This window comes from Balaenoptera acutorostrata, chromosome X, assembly GCF_949987535.1.
Source record: "Balaenoptera acutorostrata chromosome X, mBalAcu1.1, whole genome shotgun sequence".
NCBI classification, from domain to species: domain Eukaryota; kingdom Metazoa; phylum Chordata; class Mammalia; order Artiodactyla; family Balaenopteridae; genus Balaenoptera; species Balaenoptera acutorostrata.
Genome location: NC_080085.1, coordinates 88,586,851 through 88,609,988, shown reverse-complemented (window position 1 = coordinate 88,609,988; position 23,138 = coordinate 88,586,851). Strand labels below are relative to the sequence as shown.

At 42.7% G+C, this 23,138-nt stretch overlaps 1 protein-coding gene across 5 annotated transcripts in view; it reads left to right on the top strand.

Annotated features, from left to right (window-relative positions):
- Positions 1 to 22,560, top strand: part of SYTL4 (synaptotagmin like 4) — a 79,586-nt gene extending 57,026 nt beyond the window's left edge. For 2 of the 5 annotated variants that reach the window (XM_007181450.3, XM_007181449.3), the window contains 12 exons: positions 6,322 to 6,423; positions 6,911 to 6,986; positions 7,336 to 7,426; positions 7,539 to 7,642; positions 8,157 to 8,249; positions 10,036 to 10,214; positions 10,508 to 10,610; positions 11,140 to 11,301; positions 15,866 to 15,974; positions 17,835 to 17,934; positions 18,693 to 18,901; positions 20,890 to 22,560. In XM_007181450.3, coding sequence (XP_007181512.2) covers positions 6,322 to 6,423; positions 6,911 to 6,986; positions 7,336 to 7,426; positions 7,539 to 7,642; positions 8,157 to 8,249; positions 10,036 to 10,214; positions 10,508 to 10,610; positions 11,140 to 11,301; positions 15,866 to 15,974; positions 17,835 to 17,934; positions 18,693 to 18,901; positions 20,890 to 21,038 — 1,477 coding nt within the window. In that variant the 3' untranslated portion in view covers positions 21,039 to 22,560. The remainder of the gene's footprint in view (positions 1 to 6,321; positions 6,424 to 6,910; positions 6,987 to 7,335; positions 7,427 to 7,538; positions 7,643 to 8,156; positions 8,250 to 10,035; positions 10,215 to 10,507; positions 10,611 to 11,139; positions 11,302 to 15,865; positions 15,975 to 17,834; positions 17,935 to 18,692; positions 18,902 to 20,889) is intronic. The other 3 variants (XM_057538445.1, XM_057538446.1, XM_057538447.1) reach the window with 3 other exon arrangements.
- Positions 22,561 to 23,138: the final 578 nt, after the last annotated feature.

Below are 23,138 nucleotides of genomic sequence, written 5' to 3'. Positions count from 1 at the left end.
GGTGGCAGTGGGCTGCACACCTTCCTGGGGAGGCAGGGGCAGCGGTTGGCACTCAATCTTGGGATGCTTGATGGTGGCAGCAGTCTGTGCCCATCTCCGGGGTCTGAGATGGCAGTGGTGGCTCACGCCCACCCTTGGAGCTTGTGTAGGCAGTGCCTTGCTGCTTGAGAGTGTGTGCTCGGAGAAAGAAGCTCCTATGGTGAGCTCACTCCTCTCCTAGCACACCCCCCAACAATGGCGCCTTGCCTCTCCTGCGGGCCCAGGCTTATTCCTGTATTCCCTTGATTGTGGTGCACCACACCTTAGCCCCCTCAGGCTGTCTCCATGTAGCCAACCCCAGTCCTCTCCCTGGATATGACCTCTGAAGCCCGAGGCTCAGCACCCAGCCCCCACCCGCCCCAGCGGCTGAGCGTCTCAGGCTGGGTAGTGCCAGATGGCGGCACTGACCTTCTGTGCAGGTCTTTCTCCACTTTGCCCTCCATAAACCAGTTGTTTCACTCTCCTCCGAGGCTCCGAAGCTCACCATCTGTCCTGGCTTGATCTCCCCACCAGTGAGGGGACTTACCAGTGTGTGGAGACCTTTCCTCTTTTGCAACTCCTTCCCAGGGGCACAGGTCCCATCCCTATTCCTTTCTTTCTTTTTTTTCTTTTGTCCTACCCTGTTACGTAGAGATTTTCTTGCCCTTTTGGAAGTCTGAGGTCTTCTGCCAGTGTTCAGTAGATGTTCTGTGAGAATCGTTCCACATGTAGGTGTATTTTTGATGTATTTGTGGGAGGAGGTGAGCTCCACTTCCTGCTCCTCCGCCATCTTGATCCGATCCCCTGACCATACCAATTTTTGACAAGGATATAGAGCAACTGGAATTCTCATACAGTGCTGGTAGGAATGTACAATGGTGCAGCCACTTTGAAAAACAGTTTAGTAGTGTCTTAAGTTAAATGTGCACCTACCTGTGAGTCAGCCTTTAAATTTCTAGGTATTCACTCAAGAGAAGCAAAAGAATATGTCGTAGAAGATATACAGATTGCCAACAAACACATGAAAGAATGCTCAACATCATTAATCATTAGAGAAATGCAAATCAAAACTACAATGAGATATCACCTCACACCAATCAGAATGGCCATCATCAAAAAATCTACAAACAATAAATGCTGGAGAGGGTGTGGAGGAAAGGGAACCCTCCTGCACTGTTGGTGGGAATGTAAATTGATACAGCCACTATGGAGAACAGTATAGGGGTTCCTTAAAAAACTAAAAATAGAACTACCATACGACCCAGCCATCCCACTACTGGGCATATACCCTGAGAAAACCATAAATCAAAAAGAGTCATGTACCACAATGTTCATTGCAGCTCTACTTACAATAGCCAGGACATGGAAGCAACCTAAGTGTCCATCGACAGATGAATGGATAAAGAAGATGTGGCACATATATACAATGGAATATTACTCAGCCATAAAAAGAAACGAGATTGAGTTATTTGTAGTGAGGTGGATGGGCCTAGAGTCTGTCATACAGAGTGAAGTAAGTCAGAAAGAGAAAAACAAATACCGTATGCTAACACATATATATGGAATCTAAAAAAAAAAGGTTTTGAAGAACCTAGGGGCAGGACAGGAATAAAGACACAGATGTAGAGAATGGACTTGAGGACACAGGGAGGGGGAAGGGTAAGCTGGGACAAAGTGAGAGAGCGGCATGGACATATATACACTACCAAATGTAAAATAGATAGCTAGTGGGAAGCGGCCGCATAGCACAGGGAGATCAGCTCGGTGCTTTGTGACCACCTAGAGGGGTGGGATAGGGAGGGTGGGAGGGAGACACAGGAGGGAGGGTATATGGGGATATACGTATATGTAAAGCTGATTCACTTTGTTATAAAGCAGAAACTCACACACCATTGTAAAGCAATTATACTCCAATAAAGGTGTTAAAAAAACGTATTAGAAAAAAAATAAAAGAATATGTCCATACAAAGACTTGTACATGAATGTTCATAGTGGCTTTATTTGTGATCACCAAAACGTAGAGACAACCCCAGTGTCTATCAACAGGTGAAGGGATGAACTGTGCTTTGTTTATACAGTGGAATACTACTCAGCAGTGGAAAGGAATGGACCACTGATACATGCAACAACATGGATGAATCTCAAAATAATCACACTGAGTGAAAGAAGCCAAACAAAAAAGAGGACATACTGTATGATTCTGTTTATGTAAAATTCTAGAAAAAGCAAGCTAAATTTCAGTGACAGCAGATCAGCACTTACTTGGAGATGGGGTGAGGAGGGAGAGATGGATTATGAAGGGACACAAGGAAACTTTGGGGAGTGATAGATATGTTCGATAGCTTAACTGTGGTGATGGTTTCACCAATGTATACATATGTCAAAACTCATCAAACTGCACACTTAAACATGTGCAATTTATTTATGTCAGTTATAACTCAAGGTGCAAATGGGAAAAAATGACAGAAAAATACAACATTGACATCTTTCCATGTCAGCACCAAGGGTCTGCCTCATTCTTTTTGGTCTCTGTATGGTGTTTCATTGTATGTATGTACTATGATTTTATCCACACAACCTTGGGTGGGTGACTCATCTGTTTTAGGTGATGAGGCCCCCCTTTTTCCTTTGCGGATAAGGATGGCTTTTATTTCCTGAACCTGATTAACACATCTGGCATCACTGGTCAGAATGTAATTTCTGAAGCCCATTGCTTCTGGCTGTCTATGATCTCTTGTCTCATTGGGCTCAGAAGACTCTTATTTATCCTAAACATGGAAACAGATTAAGTGGCCATAAATGATCTTTTCCATAAAATTATGGAGCCTCAGAGATAATCTAATTCAACCCCCTTATTTTTACAGAAAAGAAAGCAGGATAAGTGATTTACCTGAGATCATACAGATAGTTAGAGCCCAGGACTCCCGTCTCTTAGTCTATTTTTCTACTGCACAGATGTCAAATAATTGCTTTTTTGCCCTACGGTGGTTTGTATCAGCTTTGGATCAGTACGTATTAATCTTTAGGAAAAAATACAAGCAGAAAACACTCTCCATGGGTCATTATTAAACTACCTCTCTAGAGGAATGGTTCTGCTTTAGGTTCTTTATTCTTTGTAGCAAATGGGGAAAAAAAATGGTTCTAAAGTAAAAATGCAATCAAACTCCCTGCTGTGTCTTCACCTATAAAGCTAATGCATCTCTCAAGAAATGACCGCTATTTCACCTCTGGCATGCCTTAGGATTTCAACCCCAGCTGTCTGTTTTCATAAAGCTATCTCAGACATCATGTCATGTTAAATTGGAAAGTTTAGTCTCTACTGCCTAAGACGTTATACATTTTGGTTACTTCATTCTTTGCTCATTTGTTATTAGTTCCTTCATTTGTTTGACAAATGTCTATGAATGCCTACTATTTTCCAGGCACTGTTTTAGGCAGTGGGATAAACTGGTGAAGACAACAAAGTCCCTTGCTTGAGGAGCTTAAATTTGGGAGTGGGGGGCACAGACAATAAGGGAATAATCAAGTAAATATGTTGTATATCAGATGTTGACAAGTGCTATGGAGAAAAATGAAGTAGATTAAAGGGAGGGAGTGTCAGGAAAGCATATGTGTATATAAGCTGTTTTATCTAGGCCAGCAGGGGAAAAGTCTTAATAATAAGATGACATTTGAGAGAAGACAGGAAGCAAAGAGGCACAAACCCTTAGAGTATCTGGGGGAAAGAGATACTTTCTAGGCAGAGAAAGCAGCAGGTATAAAGACCCTAAGGTGAGTTTGTGTTTGGCACGTGTGAGTCATCTGGAACTGGTGAGCAAGTGGGGAGGGTAGGGGATAAAGACAGAGGTGAGGTGAGAAGCAGATCATGTAAGATATTGTTGGCACTTGTAAGGACTCTGTCTTTTACTCCGAGTGAGAAGGAGGGCTCTGAGTGACAGGATATTATTTTTTCTTTTTTTAAATTGGGGTAAAATTTACATAACATGAGATTAATCATTTTAACAGTTTTAAAGTATACAATTAAGTAACTTTTAATACTTTCAGAATGTTGTGCAACCATCACCACTGTCTAATTTCAGAACATTTTCATCACTCCAAAAAGAAGCCCCGTGCCCATTAAGCAGTCAGTCTCCATTTCCCTCAGCCCCTAATCTGCCTTCCGAGTCTATGGATTTGCCTATTCTGGACATTTCCTGTAAATGGAATCATACAGAATGTGGCCATTTGTGTTTGGCATTTTACTTAGCACAATATTTTCAAGGTTCATCCATGTTGTAGCATGTGTCAGAACTTCATTCCTTTTTATTGTCAATAATATTTCATTATATGGCTGTACCACATTTCCTTTATCTGTTCATCTGTTGATGGACATTTGGACTATTTCCACCTGTTAGCTATTGTGAATAATGCTGCTATGAACATTTGTGTACAAGTTTTTGTGTGGACACGTGTTTTCAGTTCTCCTGGGTAGATACCTATGAGTGGAATTGCTGGGTTGTGTGGTAATTCTGTATTGGGGATGTATATATATATATATATATATATATATGATTGATTGATGGATGGATGTTTGGCTGCATCGTGAGGCTTGCAGGATCTTAGTTCCTTGACCAGGGATTGAACCCAAGCCCCCGGCAGTGGAAGCGCAGAGTCCTAACCACTGGACCACCAGGGAATTCCCTGGATTTATATTTTAAAAACTCATTTTGGCTGCTGTGTTGAGGATAGATTGTATGAGGACAAGGGCAGAAGTAGGGAGTTCAGTTAAGAGGCTACTGCAACCATCCAGGAGCTAGGTGATGGTGGTTTAGACCAGAGTAATGGCAGTGGAGGTGGGGAGAACTAGTCATATTCTAGATATACTTTGAAGATAGAGCCAAGAGGATTTGCTAACACATTGGATATGTATTTTGAGAGAATGAGCGGAGTCAAGGGTGATTCTTAAGATTTTTGACCTGAGAAATGAAAGGACAGAGTTGCCATTTGATGAAATTGAGGGAAGAGCAGGTTTGGGGGAGGATTAGGGCTTTGGTTTTGGACTTGCTGTGTTTGAGACATCCCAGCAGAGATGTCAAGTAGGATGTTGGAAATAGAAGTCTGGCGTTTGAGTAAGAGAGAAATTTGGGAATTGTTAGTTTATAGAGCATATTTAAAGCCATGAGACTAGATGAGATCTTTTAGGGATAATTCTAGATAGTGAAGAGAAGCAGCCCAAGGAATAAGTCTGGACACAATCCAAAGATTAGAGGTCTAGGAGGTGAGGAGAGACCAACAAAGGAGATTGAGAAGGAGCAGCCAGTGAGGTCAGAGGACCAGGAGAGTATGGTATCCTGGAGGCCAAGTGAAATTACTTGAGACACTTCAGGAAGAATGATTTTTTTTTCCTTTTCTTGTTCTCACAAATTCCTTGAGGTAAGGGGTCCAGGAATTGTGTCCTTCCCTTTAGAGATGAGGACTGCTGTTTTGAGTGCCCAGGGTCATCCTTCATTAAGCTGAAAAGGAATTCTGGTCTTCTGAATAATATCTTCAAAGCATACTGTTTATTTATGTATACACTTTATGCCCCACTGAGGGCATTTAGTCAAAAATTCAGTCAAAAAATAATTGAGTGCCCACTCTATGCTAGTCTTTCTTCTAGGCATTGGGAGTGCAGCAGTGAACAAAATATGTGGTCACTGATCTCCCGGAACTTACTCTAATGGAGGAGAAAGACATTAAACAAATCATTTGTTTAAATTATTGAACAAATTAAATAATTTATATAAAAGACATAAAAAGTTATGCATATGATGACTGCTACCAAGGCATCAGGGTGCTTTAGGAGCATATAGGAAGGTTACTAATCCAGACTTGGGGTGGGGGCATGGTCAGAGAGATCTCCAGGAACTGACATATAAGGAGAGACCAGAAGAAGCAATAGATTTAGCCAGAAGTTTCAAGTAAACAAGAAAAATGGCCATTGTGGCCATCCCAGGCAGAGAAAAGAGGGAAGAAGAAGAGCGTTGGCACATTCAGGGAACCAAAAGAGCTTCATCATTCTGGAATGTAAAGTATAAGGAGAGGTGGAGGGTGAAAGATGAGTCTGCAGACGTGAGCAGGGGTCAACTCATAAGGATCTTCTTGCCATGCTAAGGAGTTTGAACTCAATCCCAACAGCAATGGGGAACCACTGGGCAGTTTTAAAAGCATACTCGGCTCTTAGAAAGATCACTTAGGCTACCATTGTGAAAGGTAGGAAGGAAGCCTGCCTCCCGGCAAGAGAGCCCACTTCCTTTATGTGTTGGCTCTTGGTTTTTATTCTAGTGTGCCATTTGAAGTCCCCAAGCTGAAAAGTGGAAAGAGTGCTCTGGAGGCCGAGAGTGAGAGTCTGGATAGCTACATGGCTGACTCGGATAGCACGTCCAGGTGAGATGCCCCCAGTCCCTGCTGCTCTGCTCAGCCGAGCTCCCATTTTGTTCTCTAGCGCCAGGGTGCGGGAATCCACTGCCTTCAGTGTTCCTGACTTCTGTCTGTCCTCGGCAAGGCGAATGAAGTATTTTCTCTGACGTTGCCGCAAGTCTTCCAGTAGCACTTCTACTGTTGGCTCTGAGCACAGCCTTCTGGAGCATGTGAACTTCCACAGGCTGCTGCACCTTGGAGGAGTCTTCCTGGACCAGCAGCAATGGATGCTGCTATCCCTTAGGCATGGGGGTGTGAGCGTTTGTGTTTGTACAGAGTTGCTTATCTAATCGTCTGCATTCCTTCAAAGTAAATCAGATGTGAAGTTTACCTTCTGGATTTGGTTACTGCAGTGGCCTCAAGCCAGTGGCTTTCTTTCCATAGAGCTTGGGTCGCTAGACAGAAGGGGAAGGGGAGAAGGTGATTTTATTATAGCTTCTGTATCTGCCTCCAGGAGAGACTCTCAGGATAAATCTGGCCTCTTTCCAGAATGGAAGAAGATGTCTACCCCCAAATCTCAAGTAGAAAAGGTAAGCTTTATTTATTGGTTGGTCTATCTCTGTCTCTCTTTTGTCTGTCTTTGTCTATGTATGTCTCTCTCTCTTTCTTTTCCCTTCCTCAGGAAGAATTTAAATCAAGAGTTCAAACAAACAAATTTTAGTTCAGATTCCCTTGGGAGCGTTTTCTAAGGTTTTGGTTGAAACATGTGAGAAAATAGGTTTCGTACAATTTCCTAGGATTAAGTTAAAGTCCTAAGATTAAATTAATCTTTCCTTTAAGTTTGTCATAGTTTAGTGAAAATCTGAGCCTTCTTCCTTACTCCACTCTTCCACCTACTCAACTGTCTTTTTCCATTTCCTTGCCCTCATCTCTTCCTAGGAAGCTCAGCCTGGGGGTCAAAATGTAGTATCTGTGGATGAGGGTGAAATGATATTCAAGAAGAACACCAGAAAAATCCTCAGGCCTTCAGGTAGCTGGTTTCCCTTCATGGCCTTTTGAGATTGAAGTTCTGAGTACTTGGTGGGTTATTCGTAGGGAGAAGAGTAGGTTTCTTTTGATTTGGTTTTCGGCCTTCCACTCAGAGTACACTAAATCTGTGATTGATCTTCGCCCGGAAGATGTGGGGCATGAAAGTGGCTCCTTGGGAGACAGAAGCAAATCTGTCCCAGGTCTCAGTGTGGATATGGTAAGTACCCTTGTATTTCACTTGGTCACTATATGAAATTTTATATATCTAAAGTTGACTTTACTGCCTGATACTCTCAATTCACCTGTTTAATTCTTTAGGAAAAGGTAACATATGAATCTTGACTTCCCTCTCAATTTCTAAAGTAAATCTGGTTGCTGAATTGCTTAAAGAAAAAGACTATCTTTCACTGTCTCTTTTATTTTCTAAACATTGCTTGATATATGGTTGGGGGCTCAAATAAATACTTATCTTGAATATAATGTAAAGAGATGGCTGGGTTGGGGCAGTCAAATGAGAAAGAGATATTCTTATCTTATTATTTTTTGATTTGAGAAGGGTAGTTGGAATATAGTTTGGAAGCCTGAAATGGGGAAACATAAAGATAAGTATGTACGTGTGCATATGACACCTCAGAGCTTATCAACAATTATGGTCCCTACTGAAGGAATGATATTCGTCTTTGAACTTTTTCTTATTTTTATTAACTCTGAATCTATATTTATTTTTCAAGGAAGAGGAAGAGGAAGAAGAAGACATTGACCACCTGGTGAAGTTGCATCGCCAGAAGCTAGCCAGAAGCAGCATGCGAAGTGGCTCTTCCATGGTAAGTTCTATTAGTTCTGTGGCTATGGACATGTTGGGATACCAGGAAGGATGGAAGTGCCTCCCTAGAGCAGGATCAGGACCTGGGGAAGTTCTCCTAGTCACTCTTTCTAGGTAAGTGAGATGCATTTGTTTGTTCCTTTCCTCAGTTTAGACCATAGTTGCTTAGTGCACAGTTAGGTGGCTTTCTCAGCCTCTGCCCTGGAGATTCTTACATCAGGTAGTTAGAGCTAGAGATGTTCATCATAGCTTTGTGAACGGTAACCCATAACTTCTCCCTTAAAAAGGTACCCAGGCCATGAAGTGAACAAGATCAGGTTTCTTCATCAGAGCACGTACCAAGTCTCACATTCAAGGGCAGTGAGTGCCATGAGAAGGGCCTTGGCAGGGTTAATTGGCATCAGGATATGATTGAGGAACAACAGCATCAATCAGAATCATGAAGTTAAAGGGACATTTAAGAATCAGGGCCTAGTTCTGTCATAAGTGTGAAGATTGATGTTTAGGGGAAACAGAATCAGAAAGCAGGGTGATTAGATGGTCCCACTCACACATAGGAAGAGAACGGTGGGCTTGCAGAGTCAATTATTACCTGAGAGGAAGGTATCTTTTCACCTCTGTTGGGGTTTTCCCCCCAATTCTGATGCAATCACTTTTCTCTACAGGTCTTGAGAGACATAAGGTGGATAAAAGAAACTCACAGATAATTAAGGCCCCTTGTTTTAATTAGTAACTGACCCCTTCTAGCCAGCATTGTAGCATATATAACATACACCAAAATCGGACTGAGCTGCGTCTTGCCTCTACTCCTTGCCCACCTTCTGGGGCAGTTGAAAATTAACAATAAAATGTGTAAAAAGAGGGGAGAAGAGCAGCTCGGAGCCTAGGTGAGCCATGAGCTGATTGATGAACCTGAGCAGTTGTGCGTGTGCTCTTAGCTGTCTCTTATACTCTGGGTACAAGACGACTGGCAGTACTGGCTGGTTGGTTGCAGGGGGCTTTTGTTTTCTTCAGTGACTATGGCTTTCTCATGAGGGAAAATGTTAGCAGTGTGGCAGAGGGAGTGTGCCTTCGCCAGATGTTTGTGGGTGCTTTATCTTTTTTTGTTTGGTTGGTTTTTTGTTTTGTTTTTTGCCACGCCACACGGCATATAGGATCTTAGTTCTCCCACCAGGGATTGAACCCGTGCCCTCTGCATTGAAAGCACGGAGTCTTAACCACTGGACAACCAGGGAAGTCCCTGCTTGTTTTTTTCTTCCAGTTTTACAGAGATATAACTGACATACAGCACTGTATAAGTTTAAGGTATACAGCATAATGATGTGACTTACATACGTCATGAAAAGTTTACTGCAGTAAGTTTAGTGAACATCCATCATCTTATATAGATACAAAATTAAAGAAATAGAAAAAAATTTTTTCCTTGTGATGAGGACTCTTAGTATTTAGTCTCTTAACAACTTTCATATATAACACACAGCAGTGATAATTATATTTATCATGTTACACATTATATCCCTAGTACTTATTTATCCTATAACTGGAAGTTCATACCTTTTGACCACTTTCATACAATTCCTTCTCCCCTGACCCCTTGCCTCTTATAACCACAAATCTGATCTCTTTTTCTGAGTTTTGTTTGTTTGTTTGTGTTTTAAGTATAATTGACCTACAACACTATGTTAGTTCCTGTTACACAACATAATGATTCGATATTTCTGTAAATTTCAAAACGATCACCATGGTAAGTCTAGTTACCATCTGCCATGTGGGTGCTTTATCTTCAGAGTACGATTGGCAGCATGATGAGCATTTATAGCGAAGCTGGCGATTTCGGGAACATCTTTGTGACCGGCAAGATTGCCTTTTCCCTGAAGTATGAGCAGCAAACACAGGCTCTGGTCATTCACGTGAAGGAGTGCCACCATCTGGCCTATGCTGACGAAGCCAAGAAGCGCTCGAACCCGTGAGTGCTTCTGGACCCTGAGCGGTGCTTGGAGATGATCAGACCCCAGCATCTCTCTGGGCACCCTTGAACCGAGGCTCTCACTTCCTGGGCAGACAGGGAGGTGTGATTGAGAGTAGTTAGGGGAGATGTGGGAAAGGGACCAGGATTGGGAAAATGCAAGAATGGCAGGTCTAAGAGGGCTCGATGTGACATTTTCATTTCATCATGGCATATGTATATGGAGAGGAAGAAAGTAAGGAATGGGCTTCCAAAAAGACAGCAAATTACTTAGTATTCTCCTTGGTTTTTAGATATGTGAAGACTTATCTTCTGCCTGACAAATCCCGCCAAGGAAAAAGAAAAACCAGCATCAAGCGGGACACCATTAATCCGCTATATGATGAGATCCTCAAAGTAAGTATCTAGAGCCCGAGAGGGTATGAGAATTTGTTCTGTCTTGTGTGCTAAGCTGTAGCTATTCCTCTGCTACGTGGGTGGTCGACATGGTTTTCAGTGGCCATGTCTGTGTTTGAGGATATACTATGGGCATCTCTTCACGTCCTGACCTCCCAGAGAAGAGAACAAAGCTGATCTGACTTGCTTGGATTATTGTGAAGTTGGAGGTCCACATGGCCACAAATCTCATTTTAAAGAGTCATTTGCGATCAGGAGTCTCCCTGGCAGTTCTTTTTGAATATTCCAGTGTTCTCTCACCCACTGAAGGAAAAATTCATATTCCAGGTCCTCTGATGGAATATGGTAGGTTTTTGTGAAACGGGGTAAGTGGAGGCTTTGAGGGAGGAAACTCAAAGTGCTTAGGGACTAAAGTGATTTGATATTCAGGACTATGGACTTTGAGTATGGTTGCTCAGATTTTGGAGTAATCTTTTTCTGAGGAATTACCGTGAACTAATCATCTTGGGCCTCTCCTTTCCTTTCACAGTATGAGATCCCAGAATCTCTCCTGGCCCAGAGGACTTTGCAGTTCTCGGTTTGGCATCATGGTCGTTTTGGCAGAAACACTTTCCTTGGAGAGGCAGAGGTCCAGATGGATTCCTGGAAGCTTGATAAAAAACTGGATCATTGCCTCCCTTTACATGGAAAGGTAGTCTGCTTTAACAACTCCTTACAGAGTTTGGATCTGAGGTAGAATTGCCTGCAGTGACTTCTGCTGGGACAGTTTTGAATGCAGTCTGTGGAGTTCTAGCGCCCCCTGCTGGGGTTACTGAGTTTAACAGTAATTTCAGATGCACTTGGATGGCAAGTGTGAGTAATCTCTTCTGTGTAGGCCAGACGAAGATGAAGCCATGGTTTTCCTTTGAAGTCTTTCATATGTGTGCCAAGCTTTGCCTCCTGATCTTCCAGAGTCTGGGCGTATCCTAACATCCTAACTTGTGCCTCTTCTCCAAGCTAACTTTTTGGGTGTATCCTAATCTGCACTGGTTTTCCAAACTACCCTTTTCACTAAAGAAGTGGGAAGTAAAGCAATTCACAGAGTTCCAATTGCTGTGCTCTTGGTCACACAAGCCAGGGACAGTTTTACTTTGGAGATGGCATCTCGGTGAGAGTGTGGCAGTGTGCATAATAGTACCTGGGATCTGAGTGCAGACCTGGATTTGAATCCAGGCCCTGTGATTTACCAGCTAGGTAAATCACCTAACTTAAAGGTAACTTACAGGACTTCCCTGGTGGTCCAGTGGGTAAGACTCCATGCTCCCAATTCATGGGGCCTGGGTTCGATCCTGGTCGGGGAACAAGATCCCACATGCATGCCGCAACTAAGAGGTTACCTGCTGCAACTAAGAGTCCGCATGCCGCAACTATGAGCCTGCATGCCACAACTAAAAGATCCCACATGCCGCAGTGAAGATTCCGAGTGCCACAACTAAGACCCAGTGCAGCCTAAATAAATAAATAAATATTTAAGAAAAAGAAGAAAAGGATAACTTAGGTAAGTCACCTAACTTCTGTGGGCCTTAGTTCCTTCACTTATAAAATGGAAATGATAATAATATTCCCCTTCTGCAGGATCATATACAGAGTACCAATCAGTGCCTGGCACATAAAAGACATTCAATAGGTTACTGTCACTCTGGTTAAGATGAAATGCTAAAACAGAGTTAGGACTTCTTGATTATCAGAACTGTTCAATGGCAAGGTTCTTCTGTAAAACTTTTTTTACACTAGCATTTTCAATGCTAAAAATAGTACATGTTACATAGAATGCCTTTGGAAAGATGGACATGAAACTAGTAGTAGTGGCTGCCTCTAGGAAGAGAGACTGGGGTGGGAGGGTTTAGTTTTCTCTATATGCCCTTTTATAACGTTTGAACTTTTTATCAGGTCTACATATATTGCTTATCAAGAACATTAAGAATAAAAGGATTTATGTGCACGATTCAAAATTAAAACAACATGGAAGTGTATAAAAAGAAAAGTAGGTTATTTCCATCCCCTAGAAATACTACTGTTATCAACTACTTGGATATCTTTATAGAAATTTTGTATTAAGCAGCACAGATATATACATATGGATTTACATTTTTCCTTTTTTTTTTTAAATTTATTTATTCACTTATTTATTTATTTTTGGCTGTGTTGGGTCTTCGTTTCTGTGCGAGGGCTTTCCCTAGCTGCGGCAAGCGAGGGCCACTCTTCATCGCGGTGCGCGGGCCTCTCACTATCGCGGCCTCTCTTGTTGCGGAGCACGGGCTCCAGACGCGCAGGCTCAGTAGTTGTGGCTCACGGGCCCAGTTGCTCCGCGGCATGTGGGATCCTCCCAGACCAGGGCTCGAACCCGTGTCCCCTGCATTGGCAGGCAGACTCTCAACCCCTGCGCTACCAGGGAAGCCCCTACATTTTTCCTTTTTACACAAATGGGCTCTTATCATTGTGTATATATATCTTGATTTTTCATTTAACAATTTGTCATTTACCATGGACATTTTTCTATGCCATCACTTACAGATTTATCTCATTTTAACTGCTGGATAGTATTCTTCATGTACCTATATTATAATTTATTTACAATCCCCTCACCAATGGGTATTTAAATTGTTTGCCTCTTTTTTTGCTATTAAAACTATGCTATAATATATCTTGGCCTTCTTTTGTGAGTGTAACTGTAGGAGAAATTTCTGGTGGTGAAATTGCTGAGTCAAAGGAAATGTACATCCAGTATTTTGATAGCTACTGCCCTCCAAAAAATAGTAACAATATTAAAAATGTCCCTAGGAAAGCAGTTATCACCAAACTATAGCATATTATTAGAAATTTAGAATTTCTGAAGCATTTGGCATGTAAGATATTCTCTCTGGGGCCTACAGTTGATATAATTATATTGGAAATGTCACTGTAAGCCATCATGAACTACTGCCAATAAAAAATGTCTTACATAAAAAGAAAAACCTGCACTGAATTGGAGCTGTTTGCTCTTTGCAATTATTTTGAGCCAGAATGAAAATATGTTACTGAAACAAATACGCCAATTATGCCAATTTCCAGCTAAGGCTAAACTCCAATTTTTAAGAGTCCACTGAAGTTCACAATCTAGAGACTAATAAATTGTGTAGACATTTTATAAACAACAAAAAGACCACTCCAGTATTACATATCTATTTTAACTGAAAACATTCTACATTTATTGTCTCTGATTTTTCTTTTTTTGCCCTAGTGATCCGTTTGCTCCCATTCAGTTTTCTCTTCCTGGCATCCACCTCCCTATTCTTTTGTGTCTCTCCCATACACTACACTTCCGTGCATTCTGGGTATGTGGTACATTTTTCCAAACCAGTGGGGATTATACCTTCCTTGCATTGCCATGCTCAGAGTTGAGGCCTTAGGTTAGAGGAGCCCCGGTGAACACGGGCAGTGAAAGAGCACCTCTGATCTGCACCAGCTCATGCTCTGGGTACCAAGGCATAAGGGACAGAGCCACGCTGAGAGAGCCAGTAGAGTGAAGCAGTCCTGCTGCCCACGGCCACTTGTTGCTCATCCCAGATATCCACTCATTCACTCTTTTTTTTTTTTTTTTTTCACTCATTCACTCTTGCATTCATTCAGGAAATATTTGTGGAGCACCTACTATGTGCCAGGTACATTGCTAAGTGTTGGGCATACTAGGATGAACAACAACAAAAAGGCTTGATTCCTGTCCTCCTGGCATTTAGATTCTAGTGGTAGAGGCAGTCATTAATCAGAAGTAACCTAAACAAATGTAAAATTAAAAATTGTGGCATATTCAAATCCTTGTAACAGAGTTTCACCTAGCCCTCAAATCTTTGCAAGCTCTCTTTTAAAAAACACTTTTTATCTTTGAAAATCATATAAGTGATACATGCCATTCTCATTAAAAAGACACTATAGATATAGACAGAGTAAAAAGTGAAAGCCCTCTTTCCTTTCCCCATTCTACTCCCCTTCTTAGAAGATACAGGTGTTAATTATGTCTGTATGCTTCTGGGTTTTTCTATGCAGTGTAGTATAGTGCTTAAAAACGTGGATTCTGGAACCAGTCTGTCTGAATTTGAATCCTGGCTCTGCCAATTACTGGGTGACCTTGGGCAAGTTACCTAACTTCTCTGTTCCTCTGTTTCATAATCTGTAAAATGGGGATAATTGTACTCATGTCATAGGGACTATCTTGAGGATTAAACAAAATGATAAAATAAATATATAGTTATATTCTATAACAGTACCTGACACATAGTAAGTACTATATGAGTGATAATGATAATAATCATTATTTACATACATATATATTCACATATACAAATATGAATATATTTTAATATATTATAATTATATGCTTTTTCTGCATCTTGCCTTGTTGACTTAACAGTACATCTTGGATATCTTTTTTTTTTAATTTTATTTATTTATTTATTTACTTATTTATATTTGGCTGTGTTGGGTCTTCGTTTCTGTGCGAGGGCTTTCTCTAGTTGCGGCAAGTGGGGGCCACTCTTCATCACGGTGCGTGAGCCTCTCACTATCGTGGCCTCTCTTGTTGCGGAGCACAGGCTCCAGACGCACAGGCTCAGTAGTTGTGGCTCACGGGCCTAGTTGCTCCGCAGAATGTGGGATCTTCCCAGACCAGGGCTCGAACCCGTGTCCCCTGCATTAGCAGGCAGATTCTCAACCACTGCGCCACCAGGGAAGCCCTTGGATATCTTTCTATGTCAGTGTGTAGAGATTCACTGCATCCTTTTTGATGATTGCACGCCATATGCCATACGATGGCATTAAAATCGCTCATTTAACCTTTCCTGTATTGATTGACATTTAGGTTGTTTCCACTTTGGGGCTATCACTAACAATGTTGGTAACAAGATTCTTCGTCATGGTGTCAGTCCCCTGTCAGTTTGTATGGCAACCTTGCTGGCAGACCTTTGAGGGTATTTGGAATCTAGTAATGGTATCCCCAAAGTAGCAAAATAGTAGGCATTGCGGAAGACTCTTTGTTAGTTCTTCTGCAGCTCCTTCGGAAGAAACTGCCTTAGAATCCTGTGGCTGCCATGGCCTAGGGATCGTGGATGGTATTCATAAGGAGAAGGATCCTTTTATGCTGTGAAACTGTTCTTGGGGGTAATTTTAGAATCTCCTCAGCGAGAGGTCTCAACAACTCCTGAACAGCCCAGCTTGACCTATTGGGTTTCCCTGTGTTTCAGATCAGTGCTGAGTCCTCGACTGGCTTGCCATCACACAAAGGCGAGTTGGTGGTTTCATTGAAATACATCCCAGCCTCCAAACTCCCTGTTGGAGGTGACCGGAAAAAGAGTGAGTTTTCTTTGGGGCCCTGGATTTAGCTCTTAGTTTTCTGCACAAGATCTGTGCGAGGTGGTGCTGGCTAGTGGCTAGCGCTATTGGAGAGACCAGATTACGATGCACACTGGATCGTTTTCTAGGGAAGATTCCTTTACTAAGTAAGCCATTTCTGTTTTGCAACCAGAAGGGAATGCCTTAAGAGTTGGATTCCCTTTTTTGTTTTTGTTTTTATGTTGTTGTTTTGTTTTGTTTTTGATGCCATTAAACTAACTTGGTCTTGGTCCAGCTCTGACAGGCTACTAAGAGGTCAGAACAGAACAGAAACTTCAGGACCGAGAGAGGGTGGTTGGAAAGGGTGGTGTATAAGTATAAGAGACAGAAAGTTGAAGGCTGAGGAAGGGTAAATCAACACACCAGGCATTGTGCTAGTGAATGTGGATATGTAGGTGAATAAGACACGATATTTGCCCTCCCTTGCACAGTTTATTTTAGAAAGACAGTCATCTGCTAAAAGAACACAGATAAGGGAGTGATGAATTCTGTCTGGTTATATTTGGGAGAGTTTTAAAGAGGAAGTAATGATGATACTGGACTTAAGACTTTACTAGGCAGAAAAGGAAGAGGATGGGGTGAGAAGAGCATTTCCAGAAGAGGCGATAGCATGAGCAAAGGTTTGAAAAAGGCCTGGTAAATGGGGGGGTTGTATGTGAGTGTGAGGCAGTGAACTTCTTAGTTGAGTGGGGCTGGAGTTACAGTATATAGATGTGGAAGTGGGGCTGGAATTGTTGATGAGGCTGCAGCCTAGCTGAAAAGGGCCATGAATGTAATGGTAAGGAGTTGAACTTGACACTTTGGCAACGGGAAGCCAAGTTCTTAAAAAGTTACCTGCAGCAAAGTCTAATGTATAGGATTTGGGGAAGTCAGTGAGATCCCCAAGGAGGGTGTGCAGGATAACTAGAGAAGAGAGGCAAGGATAGAACCAGAGGGAACACTTTAAAGAATGAAGATGGGAAGAGAAGCCAGTGAAGTGGAGGCTTATCAGGGGAGAGCAATGCTGGGAGAGAGCTTGAAGAAGGGAGCGGGGGTTGTCAACAGTATTGAAATACCACTGGCATGTCGGGCCCAATGAGAAGACACAGCTCATTGGCATTAGATTACATTTTCAATGGATCAGTGAAAGCAGAGGCCAGATTTCCCTAGAAACTAGGTTGAGTGAATGAGGCAAAGAAGTAGAGGCGGTGAGTGTGAAGTCTTTTTTTCCAGGATAATTGATGGTGAAAGAAAGGAGAGCCAGGGAGGACAGCTTGAAAAGGAGATAAGGTTGAAGGGAAATTTACTTTTAAAAGGATTTTTAAAAATCAGAGGTGAGATTAGCATATATTTAGACTGAGAGGATGGGACCAGTAGAGAATGAGATATTAAAAATGGGAGGTGGGGGTTGAAATTGATGATGCCTGATGAGTCTTGTTGACGTGGGGATGGGATCCAGAACACAAGTGGAGGAGTTCCCTTTTTTCAATCATTCAGCAAACATCAGGCAACTTTATTTCTCTATGCCTCAGTTTTCTCATCTGTAAAATGAGGAGAATGATAGTATATATCTCATATGGTTGTTTTGAGGAATAAATGCTTAATGTTGAATCAGGCACATAGCCAGTTTTCAATAAGCCTTTGTTGCTATTGTTATGACTTGAGCGCCTATTTCTCGCTGTTAGGCACTGTGCTAGGTGCTGAGAATACAAGGCAGGTGTGGTCCACTTATCATGGAAGTTGCTGTCTTCAGGAACAAGGAGAGGAAGTGCTATGTAGATAAAGCTTGAGAGAAATGTGGAGGTGTCGGAACTCACTTACTATGTCTGACATCCCTTCCAGGTACAGGTGGGGAAGGGGGAGAGCTCCAGGTGTGGATCAAAGAAGCCAAGAATCTGACAGCCGCCAAATCAGGAGGGACTTCAGACAGCTTTGTGAAGGGGTGAGTCCCTGGACCAGCACCAAACTAACCAGTTTCAGGACACGAGAGTTAAGAGAGGAACCCAATTTAACCTTTCTCTGTAGATATTATCCCTGTGTGTCCTGCCACCTCCAGCAGCCAACTTGTTCCTGAAATTAGGTAATGGCGCAACCTCCACTACCACGTTGGCACTGGTCTGAGCTCAGTTTGGACTGGGCTGTAGTGTTGATTTCCAGAAAGGAAGGTGGTAGACAGTTAGGTCTGACTTTTCCTTTGTTATAGATTTATGCTCTTAATTAATCCTGAATAAAAATATGTGTTCCCTGACTGTCAAGACCTGGGGACTCAGGACTTTGTTCCCCACAATATTTAAGCAATGGCAGCTTTCCCCAAGTTACAGCTCAACCTACTGACTTAAGTTCTCTAGCAAATCATGTCTGGCTATGCTTATGCTTATTACTGTTGTTTTTATTAAACAGGACTTTGCCCAATAGAAGTGGAACCAAATATTCAAAACCCATTTTTGATGGCGTATAGACAATAGCTCCATAATAATATTGTATTAATTTTCTCTCCAGGTAAAAGGAATTGAATCGGGTGAATGATCTAGTGGAGGTGGTAGGAACTATGCTTCAGCAGATTCAAAGGAGGGAGAGTGTGTCCTCGGATCTGAGTGTTGACTCACCTTCCTGGGCTAGGCCTGTGGGAGGGGAAAGGGGAATTTAGATAGATATTGCCAGCTTTGAGTAGGTTGTTGATTCCTCCGCACCCTCTGCCAGATACCTCCTTCCCGTGAGGAACAAGGCCAGTAAGCGTAAAACTCCTGTGATGAAGAAGACCCTGAATCCCCACTACAACCATACATTTGTCTACAATGGTGTGAGGCTGGAAGATCTCCAACACATGTGCCTGGAACTGACTGTGTGGGACCAGGAGCCCCTGGCCAGCAATGACTTCCTGGGCGGGGTCAGGCTGGGTGTTGGCACTGGTGAGAGCCTCTCCCCCACCCTCACTGTCTCCAAGGCCTCTTAGATATTTCACTCTGAATAGACCCATCCCCCTCCCTACACAGCTCCACTATGTCAGGAGTTGTCTTCTTTCAGTTAACATTCAGCCAGTGTTTACTGAGGGCCTAGTATGTGCAGGGCTGGGGGGAGGCTGAGCTCCTGCACTTTCATGTGTACAGGTAAATGGGACCCTGATTGCCAGGAATGCCATCATCTTCCCACCAAAAACATATAAAAACCTACATATATCTGTACCTCTGATTTCCACCTTCCATCCTGTTACATGAAAGAAGGGTCCTTCCTAGCAAGGGCCAAGCTCTTTCCAAGTGTTCTAGATCACACCCTCTCCTTCTCAGTGACCTTACTTCTGGAATCTCCTATCTCTCCTGTCTGATCAGTTTTATTCTCTCTGCCTCCCTATTGGAGGAGAAAGTACATATACTCTGGTATTTCCAGTCTTAATAAACAGAAACAAACCTTCCCTTGATCCCACGTCTCCCCTCTGATTTCTTAAAAAGAGTGGTTTCCATGGCCTCAGCTCTCCTTTAGTCTTCAATCCACTGTGATCTGACTTCTGTCCCACCACTCCACTGAGTAACTGCTTATGCCAAAATATTGTTTTCATCATCCTAGAATTTTCATGCTATTTAGCATAGCTGATCACTCCCTTTTTCTTGAAATACTTTGCTTCTCTTGACACCACACTCTTTCTTTGGGACATCCTCATTCTCTACCCAAATTCTAAATATTGGTGCTCTCAAGGCTTAGTCTTGAATTCTCCTTTCTTTCTCTACAGTCTCTGCATTCCTGTGACTGTAAATATTACTTGTATATTAATAATTCATACAAAGCATTTAACACAAAGCATCTAGAATGATGTTCTTACAGATGTAAGCCAGTTCATGTCAGTCCCCTACTTAAAACCCTTCAGGGGCTCCTACTGCACTTAGAAAGCAATCCAAAGTTCTCACCATGCCAGTAGGCCCCTGTATCTAGACCCTCTGTTCCTTTATGATCCATCATATAGTACTACTTGCTCACTATGCTCCAAACACAGTGACTTGCTTTCTGTTCTCCAAGTATACCAAGCTTCTCCCCACTTCATAACCTCTGCAATTAACGCTCCCTCTGTCTGGGAAGGCTGGTTCCTTCCAGTCCTTCAGCTCCTGACTATATATCTCCTTCTCAGAGGGGCCCTCAGATCACTTAATCTAAGCGAGGCCTTGATCTAGGCACTACAAATCACCCTGTTTATTTGCTTCATGACACTTACCTCACTATCTGGAATACTCTTGTTGATTTACTTGTGTATTTTCTGTCTTCTCTATTCAAATGTAAGCTACCTGCAGGCAGGACTTTTTCTGCTTTGTTCACTACTGTATCTCCAGAGCCTGGAAGAGTACTTGGTACACAGTAGGCACTTGATAAATGTTTGTCGAATGAATGAATATACAAGAGAATAGAAATGAGGCCCCATATGATCTGAACTTCAAGCCTGGAGTCTACAGCCAGAAAATAAAGGTGTTCAGCTTCCTTCCTTCCTTCCTTCCTCCCTCCCTCCCTCCCTCCCTCCCTCCTTTCTTCTTTCCCTCCTTCCTTCCTCCCTCTCCCCCCTCTCTTCCTCCCTCCCTCCCTCCCCTCCCCTCCCTTCCCCTCCCTTCCCTTCCCTTGTCAAGTTGGCAATAACAGAAGGGCTATAGCTGTAACAGCCTTAGAATAAGAAGTCTCGAGCTACCGTGTGCTGTTTCGAGTCTCATTTCATCAACTTGAAGTCTCTTGATGGAGTCTCAAGAGCACAGAAATAGCTGTGCAAAATCAACAGGGAGCCATTCTCAGACCGCTGTCCCCATCAGCCCATCTTCATAGTGCACTGTCTTTTATGGGGTGCTACCCTTAATGTGTAACCCATATTTCTCAGTGGGCTGAGGAATGGGGTCCCTGTTCAGCCTCCTCTGGTGTTTCTCCTTAGGGATCAGTAATGGGGAAGTGGTGGACTGGATGGACTCGACTGGGGAAGAAGTAAGCCTATGGCAGAAGATGCGGCAGTACCCAGGGTCTTGGGCGGAAGGGACTCTGCAGCTCCGTTCCTCGATGGCCAAGCAGAAGCTGGGCTTGTGAGCCCCTATCCTTCTCTGCAGCTCCAGCCCTGTCTAGGGCAAGTCAGAGGAAGCAAAGAAACCAAGGGTGAAGATTTATAATTTAGTGTGTGTGTATGTGTGTGTGTGTGTGTGATATATGTGTGTGTATAAACGTGTATTTCTACAAATCTCATTATGCTAGAGTGATGTAGACTTCCATCCCTTTTTAAAGCAGGCTTGAAGATAAGCGTCTCTTCAAAATGTTTTTATTTGTGCATAAACTATATATTTTCAGAGTCCATGTTTCTTATATCTTTATGAGATTTAATTAACTTATCTTTTAAAACAACTTTTTATCACCTGTCTTGCTATCCTGGTTCCTCCTTCCCCAGGAAGCCCCAGCTGCCTTTGGCACTCATACTGGTCTGTGTTTCAAGGTGTGCCTGGTCTGAGGCCAAGGCTCCGGGAAGCAGGGGTGGGTTACAGAAGATGGGGTGGAAGACAAGATGGGAGAGAGGTGAGTAGGTCCATCCTTTCTTCTCCAATGTATGCTTTTAACTCCATTTCTACCTTGACACATTTCTGGAACTTGGCTTTTAACTCTTCTTGTTTGTAGCAGTTTCCACCTTGCTTGGGTCGAATGGTTTTCTTGGAAATGCTAAGAAAATGTCTTAAGTTGCTTCCAGTTCTGAACACCTTCCCTAGACCTTTGGGGAACCCTTATAACAGAGCTGCTTTAGAAGAGCACTTTAATTAGATAATGGCCTTTGGACTGGGTCATGGGCATGCCCAGTAAGGGCTTCTCAGTGGTCCCTGAGGACCAGTGACTGAGTGTCTCCCAGCCCAAGCTGAATTCTTTGCATTTTAAACTGATACAGCGGTTGTTAAAGAGTTCCTAATTTCTCTAATGAAAGACAAGACGTCTTCACTCTCACGTACCACACTTTTCTTAGCGTTTGTGTCCGCCATATGTTACCACCCAGAATAGGGTCTACATGCTGTTATGTCAGCCAGAATGGCCACGTATGGTCTAAACCAGTCCAGTGTTTCTCCAGGCTGGGCACTGCTGGTGTCCAAGAGAGTGTGTTCAGAGAATCTCCCAGGTTTTCTGACTTCCTTCTTGAAGTGGTTTTGGTTCCTATTTTTTCTGTTGTTTCCTAAAGTTGACCTAGATGTAACCTGGGTGTGCTGGGTTGAGATCTTTCTAAGAATGGTCTAGCGATCTAAGGTTCATTTTCTGAAACTCACTGTCCCAAACTGACCTTCTTATTCTCACAGTTTTATCTGCACAAAGTCATTTGTAAAAGGAGTCTGTACCGGAGAAGAAATCCCTTTCAGTAGACTTGGCTGCTAGTGGACTCTCCTATAAGGCTACTGGATTGAAGGTGGCCACTGCAGTTTCTGTTGTATGTGTGAAGTGAACGGAAGAGTGTTTTAAAAAGGTTTATTCGGTGTGGATTGATATTGTAATGGAAGGCATAACTTGGGATCCTGGACTGTCACTTGCTCCTTTGTTCTCCACCCCCTGAAATGTGTGTGTGCTTCAATAAAGCTTTCTTCCTTGTCAAGCGTTTGCATTTGTTAGTTTTATAGATGCTTTCGTCTCTGATGTCCTGACTTACTGTTGTTGCTTTTCATGTGGCTTGAAGGATAAGAACCAAAGTGACAAATGCCCTTCCCTAACCATACTGTGCTTACTTGAAGAAAATTTCCCTGTCCCCACATTGGTGCCTGATACCTCTGCCGAGCTCTGATCCATTGACCTCTGTGTTTGCTATTGAGGGAGAGAATGAGAACCCATCTTAAAAGTGCCAACACTTTTCTTTCTCTCTCTAAAGTACCAAGGGAAACTCCTCCGTTACCTTTGTAGCCACCCCCATCCCACGTCTGCAACTGCAGGAAGGACAGAAAAGTGCACAGGGAAGGGAAGACATCCCCTGCTGTTTCTTTCTGGATCCTTCACTTTCTCTAGGAGGTAGGGCCTTTTCCTTCACTCCTACTACCACTATTTAGTTTTGAGAGATAAATAACCCAGATACCAAGTAACCATCTCAGAAATAAGGCTCTGGGTTTCTAGGTAGAGCCCAAGTGATTTTTGACCTCTTGTATAAAAGGGTATTAAAATATATTGAATGCCTTT